Below are 9,672 nucleotides of genomic sequence, written 5' to 3' on the forward strand. Positions count from 1 at the left end.
TGTTGAACTAAAGTGCAGAGTGTTAGTTGTGTCATATGACTTTTATTACTTTTCATGCAGGGCCTGCTGAAGGAGGGCAGTGATAGACGTAAATATTGGGCATATGGAGGTGACTTTGGAGATACACCCAATGATTTAAATTTCTGTTTGAATGGCCTTACATGGCCAGATCGAACTCCTCACCCTGCTCTACATGGTAATTAAAAATTAATCTGTCTCTTTACATTTGAAATTATTGAAATTATATTTAACTTGCCCACTATTATGGTCATTAGACATGGGGGCCAGTCAGGTGATTGTGTGTGTGAAGGATTTTTAGGCATCAAAATATTATCCTTACTGATTGCAGATTTATTATTTTCAGAGGTTAAATATGTCTATCAGCCCATAAAGGTGTTCTTAATGGATAGCACAGTTAAGGTATTTCCCTGATTGGTATTCATATAACCTTCTTGGATGCCATCATTTTTTATTTTTTAATTTTTTAAACTTTCCCCTCACAATCAGGTACTGAATAGCTCTTTGTTTATTTTGTAGATAGTTAATGAACACTTTTTTGACACAACACAAACTACAGAGTTCAGTTGGATTCTTCATGGAGATGGATGCAACCTGGGTTCTGGGATACTTGACCTCCCTGTAATGGCACCTCAAAGTAGTTATGATATTGAATTCAAATCATCCCCATGGTATTCTCTTTGGAAATCATGTTCAGCAACAGAGATATTCTTAACAATAACTGCAAAACTAAAACATTCAACACGATGGGCAGAGGATGGTCATGTCCTTGCTTCTACTCAACTATGTTTACTCGCCAAAAGTGAATCCAGTCCTCATGTACTTGTTCTGCAGATCCCTATTCAGGTTCTTAATATCACTGTTTGTTGGATTCTGAAATTGAGTGTCATCCTTTTCAGGTCATCAACTTGACAAAAAGCAAAACCCTACTTTCTGAGTATGTTGGTGATATTTTAACAGTTAGCAATCAGAATGTCTGGCAGATAAAACTTAACACCTGCACTGGAACAATTGAAAGTTGGAAGGTAATTGTTTTACTGATAGTTTTCATAATCATCTTCTGTGTTTTGGAGAATGTCTATACTCTGTATTCTAGAACTTTATGGATTTTTTTTGAAAAAATTCAGTAATCTGTGCGGAAAGCTCTTAGATCAGCTTTGCAAATTAAAATCTCAAGGTAATTCATTTTGTGGATCTTAAAGCTGAGTTTTCTTTAGTGTCTGCCCAGATTAACTTTGTTTAATCGTGGATGGAAGTGTCATGCCCCAAAACACAGGCTGGCACGTGACATGGCCACACCTTCCATAGCGTATAACGCTATGGTTAGAGGGAGGGAGGAAGGTTCTAGTAATTCTAGTAGGTTTTTCTACATTCTTCAGTTGTAGTTTTTGGGCTTTTAAACCTTCTCTTCTCCATTGTGCACCAGTGCTAATCTGTATGAAGGTACAGTTAATCATCATGAGGTGTAGGATCATGAATGTCAGTGATAAAATGAACACTCCTGTGCTTATTCTTGCACCACAGAGATAGGGTGGGCCACCATGCTATTCATTGATTGCTATGGCACATCTTTTTCAGCACAATATGATTGTTCATGCAGCAACAACATGGCACCAGTGATGAAGTGTTCAAAGGTCGCTTGGTAACCATAAAAAGATGTTTTTGAATTATGTCCATATCTCCTTTCTTCATATGAACAAATGCCTTAAAGAATGGCCCTGCCTTTACAAAAGTTGATAACTGATTGGCCATATTGCGTCTGTTTTCTGTGGAACTTGGGTTTTGTATCAGGCATCCTCGGTTGCAATCGTGTCCATACAATCCATTTTATCCAGAAATTTTTTGGTTGATTAAGAAAAGAGCACTTAAGATTTTGATGAACTACAGGTTGAAGGGTGTCTACTTATAAATCAGGGCATACTTCCCTGCTTTTGGCGAGCACCTACTGACAACGACAAAGGAGGAGGTCCAAACAGCTATGCCTCCAAGTGGAAGGTGGCCGGCCTAGATAATGTCTCATTTCATACAGGGCACTGCTCCATAAAGGAATTGACAGATTGTACTGTTCAGGTATCAGCTGTATATTTTGGTGTTTCCAGGGATCAAGAGATCCTGCGGGGTTCTGGAGGTTTCAACGAGCATGAACATTCAAGTTACATTCTTTTCAGAGTTGATGTGTGTTACTGGATCTATGAAACTGGTGATCTGATAATTGAATACAATATAAATCCTAAGAATAATCTTCCTCCTCTTCCTCGTGTTGGGGTTGTATTCCATGTTGACCAATCATTAGATCATGTGACCTGGTATGGGAAAGGACCATTCGAATGTTATCCAGATCGGAAAGCAGCAGCCCATGTTGGTATTTATGAAAGTACCGTAGAAGATATGCATGTACCTTACATTTTTCCTGGTGAGTGTTCTGGTCGAGCAGATGTACGATGGGTAGCATTACAAAACAGGGATGGTGTTGGCCTGTTTGCTTCCATTTATGGCACATCACCACCTATGCAAATGAGTGCAAGCTACTATAGTACTGAGGAACTTGACAAGGCGACTCACGTCCAAGACCTAGTCAAAGGAGATGACATTGAGGTAGTCCTCTCTCTCTCTCTCTCTCTCTCTCTGCGCGCATGCGTCCGTCCGTGTGGTTGTGTGCATGTGATTTGTATGTAGTTATCACTTCCACGTCAATGATTGTTGCATCATACGTAGTGCTGTATGAGCACTTGGAAGCCATTTGTTTGATCACCCATGTGGTTTTCAAAACACTGGCTGGTTCAATGGGGCAAACCATATTATTCTTCAGATTTTCACCAAGTTTAAGAGGTCTTTGACCTATTGGAAGACTTCTCCAATGATTGTTGGACTTTCTCAGTTAAGTAAATCTTCTGGTATCATCCTACATTTTCCTATATGCGTGCGTGCGTGAATGCACTTTTTTCTGAACTGATAAGCATTGTGAGTTATTTATCAAATCCTAATGTCTTGTTATATTAGAAACTCCTTAATGTTACTTCATCATCCCAAAACCTGATTTATGTTAGGCATGGTGGTTTAAGAAAGATGTAAGCTTCTTGTTATGGTAAGTAGTCAACTAACAAGATCAATGACAGTTCCAATATTGATCTTTGGGAACCAGAATACTTCACATTCTTATTCATGATTAGAAAACTTGATTCTCTTTCTATAATCCTCCCTGAATGTTTAATATGTAATTTGTGAGTCTTATGGTAGGCTTTATTGATGCACTTTCTGAACTCACATAGTACTCAGATAATTAATTCCCGCTAAAATTACTAGCGTCTTTTAGTTAGATAAAGTTTTTAAGCTGAAATTTGCAGCTGGTTTCTTGAGTTACAGGTACATCTTGATCATAAGCACATGGGTTTGGGTGGGGATGACAGTTGGTCCCCTTCTGTACATGATCAATACCTGGTGCCTCCAATGTCTTACTCTTTTTCCATGAGACTATGCGCTGTCTTTCCAGCAACTTCATGCCAAGAGATCTATAGATCGCAGTTTCCACAGTGATATTACTGGTACCTGTTGGACAAACAATGAACTATGAGAGTTAATCTGTACTATGGACTGACTAGCGAACAAGATTGCTGGACAGAAAGATAATGCTCTGACCAATGAACACATCATGCTATATATTCAGACAAATTCTTGGACAGAACTAAAATGGTATTAAGCATTGTGTGTCTAGTGCTGAACTCTTGTATTTTAGTCATCCAATATAGTTTTCATGGATGAAATATAACTTATATTTTGTGCAGTGTTATTTTTTCTTTTTTGTTAGGAAAATGTTAAAATAGTGAGTTATTTTATTTGGTGCATGGTGAAAAACAAATGATTGCCAAAATATTTATATTGGTGACACTGGTTACGCATATAAAAACAGCATGAAACTTTATACTTATTTTGGAGAAACAATGATAAAAATTAGAGGTCATATGCCTGTCTATAAGATGGTTCAATTATATAGAGATAGAGAACTGAATGTTTCTAGTACTACTTAGCCTAGAGGTGAAATTATATTGAGCCTTAGAATTTTAAGACGATCAATTAAAAACTGACTTCAAGATTGAAGAATGCTAAAGAAACCGGTTTTAGAATCTTGTGATCTAAAATAATATTGAAGACGGGCATTGAATAGTGATATAAAATTTTAAAATTCTCGTGAGTTTAAAATTGACCATCAAATTTGGGATATCTTAAATCCTAAGAAGTTATTACGAATTGAAAGAGATTTCTCTCTCTCTCTCTCTCTCTCTTAAAAAGCCTACTTCATGTCTCCTTTCCTCCCTAGGCTTGGAATGGTGGTTTTGGAGATGGGTTCTACCGTCAGCTCCTCCTTGGTGGCTAAGTAGGTTGGTTTGTAGCGTGAGTTGGTTAATAAGTTAGGTAGGTTGAGTTTGTAGGATAGGTAGATTACAAGATATCAGACAAATAGGCCTTTATTAGATTTTTTTTTAATTTTTATTCTCTTATTTAAGATATTACAACTAACTAAGGGTGCATTTGGTTAGCTATTGAAAAAATATTTTTTTTATTTTTAAATTTTTAAAAAGCATTATTTGTTAATATCATGAAAAGTAAAAAGTAAAAATTAAAATAATTATTTTATATGAAAAATAAAAATTTTTTGCTTTTCAAAATTTATTTTTTTATTTTTTTTTTATTTTTTCATATATAAAATATCAAATCAAAAAGTAAAGAGTCTGAATCCTTCTCCTTCGTTGAATTCTTCATCTCTCCACCTCTTTCTCCCTCCCTTTTCGAACTCTTTTCTCTCATCGAGTTTTTCACTTGCCATCCCAAAATATTATTTTTTATTTTATAATAACATAGTTACCAAATATACTTTTTACTTTTTTATTTTTACTCAATAATAAAAATAAAAAAATAAAAAATATTTTTTAAAAATTAAAAATCAAAAATAAAAAAAATGTGTAACCAAACGCACCCTAAGAAACCGCCCTCATATTTGAGTTCAATAAATCTATTTTTTATAATTCAAATGCCTCAAGAATAAAAATTGATTTCATAAGTTTATATAAATTTTAAATTCTTGGTGTCGACTCTAATTTCAACTCTTAAATGCAAAAATATTTCTCGATTTTGAAGGCCCATAAGTTCTGTTAATGTCTAAACTTTGTTATCCCAAAGGTCAAGCAAACCAAGTTACATATCGATCTACAAGGCATATCACTAAAATGACAGGAAATATCACTTAGTGCTTGAACAGACTTACTTATTTTCAACTTTTATGTATATAAGCAACGATATATTTTTCCATGCATTTTGGGTTATCACACCTGACAAGTTTGAAAAAAAAAAATTCTATAATATTGAGATGAACGTAATATAAAGTAGGAGAAATTGAGAGATCTTTCAAAAGATCCAAAAAAAACAATGTTGGCATAGCAGCCCAGATAACATTAACAAACAAGATCGTCTAAGAAGATTTAGAATCACAATAAGGCTTGAAAAGCGTTGTTTGAAGATCATATAACATGATTCAAAATAAATTATGTAAGAATTTGAGTGCAGATAAGTAGAAAAACTTGTCATAGGATTGTCATTGATAATGTTAATGAAATACATTTTTATATAGAGAGCCTTGATTCACTAAGTTTTGCAGCCTGGTGTGGGTTATGCACTTGATTTTGTAGTTTGGGTTGGATTCTCCTTCTTAGTTTCTAGAAAGATTTTTGCTATTGCACAATTAGGTAGGATTTTTCTTTCTATTTCTACTAGTCAGGACTTTTTCATCGAAAATAGATGTGTCTAATAAAAATAATTTAAAAAAAATTAAAAATTTTTAGGAGGTAAATTTTGACTTCTATATCAATTTTATTTTCTATCGCTCTATTGGATTCTTCTTGAATTGAAAGTTATGCCTGATCAAAATCATACAAAAAAAAAAAAAAAAAGTTGGATTCAACTATTTCATGCCTAAATAAAGGATTTTAGGCTTGATTGCTAGAGGTGCTGCCCTCTAAAAAATGAGCATCATGGTGTAGATCTCGAAAAATTTTCAATCAAAAAAAAAATCAAAATTAGATATCATATGACCAAATTATTCTGAAAATTTGACTTGTTACTCACCTTTCCAATAGGGTGGATGTTGCTTCTAGACTTTATCGTGCCTTATTATAATGATTAAAATAGTATATATCAAATTTGATGATCCTTCTGCTAGATCATGGCACATGAGATATAATATAGGACCATATATAGAAAGTGCACACATTATACATGGTTCTATTATCAATAATTTGCATCACATATTTTAAAAATACGAAGAAAGAAAAAGCATGCATGGAAAATGTGTATTGAAATAAAAAAGAAATTTTCTCAATACACAAAGTGTGGCTATTAGTGCATTGGATCATTAAAGTAAGAATTAGCTCTTTTCTTTTAAAAAAAAAAAAAGTTTTTGATCGTATCTTATCTCACTAAGCCTATAAAACCGAACCACCTAATTACCAAGCTGCATGGATTTCTCGCAGTTTGAACCATAGAATCTGCTCATGGATGTTGGGTCCAAGTGGAATCCTCCGTCAACTAAATTTGTGAATGCCGTATTTTCTTTTATTTAAATGAATCTACCACCAAGTCAAGCATAGATCAACCATAAGTTCAGAATTACTCTCTGGATAATTTCTTGCGTTGTCCTACCAGCCACTCCTCATCCCTTTCCAAAAGGTTTCAAGCTTGAATCTTCAATAGTGCACCTTCAGGACTATTCATCTTGAGGTTGCTCTACTTTTTGCTTCTAAAAAGTAAGTGAATAAATAAATAAATAAATCCACCATTATTATGGGTATGGTTAGCTATGCTGCAAAGTCCACATCGAGGAGAATCATTTGGAATTTTTATACTCCAACATCTTGGATAATGTTACCAACTTTTATTTATTAAGAGGATAGGATTCCAAGGTCACATCCCAGCTGTACCTTTCCGTTTAGAGTATATATGTGACATGTAGATTAAGAAACAAAAACATAAGAAACCAAATAATTGTGCCCTTACCTCTCCATTTTTCAGCGGTTGAGGGTGGCCTCTCTCTCGTTTTCAGAATAATCTTATCCCCCAACATGTAAGACACAAAAGTGAGGGACCCCACCAGCAACGTATGTGAGACGCATGAGGAATCTTGGTTGCATGCATGCATGGCTGACACGTGGCATGATTGTTAACATAATTATTTTTTTCTTTTTTCGGGCTTTCTTTAATTGATAGAGTAATCGTCACCATAGAAAATATGCGGGCAAACTCGGAAAAAATGGGTTCTTCCACTTTTGAGGAGTCCACATGGAGAATGGTATTAGCCTTCCAAACAAATTTCTATCGGCTGCCAAAATTCATCGATCAACCAGTCTCTCAGTCTCAATCGTAGTTCATAAAAGGCAGGCAAATCGGCGAAAGCTTTGTTACTATAGCAGAAATTATCCTGTAAAAAATTAAATCACCAAGGTGTAGTCTTGAAACTGGACTTTGAGAAAATGATTGGCTATGTCAATTGGAGTTTTCTACTATCATCCTTAGGGTCCATTCTTTTATAGATAAATATTATAAAAAAATTGATCAATTTTTTTATTGACTAACTTATCTATATTCTCACATTTCTCTAGATAGATAAATCATTTTTCAATGGATAGCATTTATCTTAAAATGGAAACAAAATCTTACCCACCTAGAAGGTGGATAAGTCATTTTTCCATCAACAAAAAAAAAAAAATCTTTTTATTTCTTTCCTAATATATCCCTAATCCCATAATATTAATATACTAATATATAATACTATCTTATATATAATATAATATAATATTTATTATCAAAAAATAATATTTTATTATTTTAATATAATATATGATTATAATAATATGATGTTATAGTATAATATCTCATTTTATCATTATAATATAATATTAACATCTTATATTATTATTATCATAAAATATAATATAATTGAATAGTATATTATCTTAATTTATATTAATTCTATACTATATTATAATATATATTTTATTTTATTATATATATACAATTTGTTATATTATGTTATATGTACAATATATATTATCTATATTTATGAATATATCTTATATAATATTATATATTATAACATAAAAATATAATATATTATAATATAATGTGTGATACTATATTATTATATATAATAATATTTATATAATAAAAGATAACATAGAAAATATGGATAAATCTTAGTATTTTATTTAGAAAACTAGTAATACAAATGAACATGAAAAATAGATTCTTAAATCATTTTTCAGTGCTTAAAAGAATATGAATAAATTATTTTTTTATTTAAATATTATTTAAAAAATATTTATTAAAAAAATATAAATTTTTGGATAAATTTGTTATCCTTAAAAGAACGAATTAAGGCGAGAGGATTCAACTTCAAATGGTGCCTCTGTATTGTTGGTATGCTTCACTCTGACAAGTTGGCACTCATAATCAATGATGAGCCCAACAAAAGGATCAAATCAAGCAAAGAACTCAAGCAGGGAAATTTGTTAACAACGCTTCTTTTCATTGTAGTTGCACGTATCCTAAATCGTATTCTCAGTGTTGCTTCGACTAACAATCTCATAGCAAGCAAAGGACCATCACAAACTATAGAAAGTATCCTCTACTATAATATATAGATGATACTTTAATCTTCTACACCAACCTAAAATAGCACATCAAGAATCTAAAATTTATTATTAATTCCTGCAAATGTTGCATTGGACTAAGCATCGGTGAAAACAAATGTTGCAACTATGCTAAGTTGCTTGGCTGTGCAAACTTGAAGCTGGTGATTAAATATAATTGGGACTTTCTCCACACTATGACAAGGCAAGAAAATCGGACTAACTATTCTTAGAAGAAAAAATAAGGAGGAAGTTATATAGCAACATGGGAAGGAAGTTTGCTAATCTTTGTATTCGTGAACGTAGTTCTAAACATAATTCCAATTTATTGGATGCCATCCTTTCTGTTGCCTTCATTTAGTAATGTAATATAGATAATGGAGAAAACAATGTTGTTATTCATTTGGATGTCATTATCTCACAAAAAAAATCTTCTGACTTAGAATGGATATTTGAATTTTAAAAAAATATATTTTAGTTAGCCAAATAGTCAATGTTAAAATGCAAAAGTTATAACAAGAATATTAACCTGAATGATGACTCTGGTACGAAAGTTAATGATGCAGGTTTGTAATGTAAACCTTGTAAGCTATATAACATTATAAGAGACACTGTTTAAATTTCACCCTAAGTTGATTGTTTTATTGATAAAAAGGAAGGGATCACAACCGATCATTATGAATCAATTCTAAAGCAAATAAATTGAGGTCCACAAAAGATAGGACTATAAGGAAAGAAATTCAGCTTAATCAAGTTAGTTTTTTGATCAAACCGAGCTAAATCTAAATTTGTCTGAATAAGGCCCAATCCCACGCATTCTCTTGTTCAAATCAGAATAAATTCTTCTATTTTCTACCATCATAGAAAGCAAACTTTGATTTAGACATGCCTGCATCTTTTGTTGTCTTTTTTATCATTCAATAAAGTTTCACTACATGTACCTCTCTCTCTCTCTTTTTCTTTCTCCTCTTCTCTTCCC

General features: G+C 32.6%; 1 protein-coding gene across 3 annotated transcripts in view; it reads left to right on the forward strand.

Moving 5' to 3' along the window:
* LOC105049109 (uncharacterized) overlaps positions 1 to 3,799 on the forward strand; it is a 42,803-nt gene extending 39,004 nt beyond the window's left edge. For all 3 annotated transcript variants that reach the window (XM_010928668.3, XM_029265728.2, XM_019851856.3), the window contains exons 13-18: positions 61 to 196; positions 365 to 420; positions 538 to 837; positions 918 to 1,043; positions 1,906 to 2,613; positions 3,382 to 3,799. In XM_010928668.3, coding sequence (XP_010926970.1) covers positions 61 to 196; positions 365 to 420; positions 538 to 837; positions 918 to 1,043; positions 1,906 to 2,613; positions 3,382 to 3,552 — 1,497 coding nt within the window. In that variant the 3' untranslated portion in view covers positions 3,553 to 3,799. The remainder of the gene's footprint in view (positions 1 to 60; positions 197 to 364; positions 421 to 537; positions 838 to 917; positions 1,044 to 1,905; positions 2,614 to 3,381) is intronic.
* Positions 3,800 to 9,672: the final 5,873 nt, after the last annotated feature.

The sequence above is a fragment of the Elaeis guineensis genome, chromosome 7 (genome assembly GCF_000442705.2).
Source record: "Elaeis guineensis isolate ETL-2024a chromosome 7, EG11, whole genome shotgun sequence".
Classification (NCBI taxonomy): Eukaryota; Viridiplantae; Streptophyta; class Magnoliopsida; order Arecales; family Arecaceae; genus Elaeis; species Elaeis guineensis.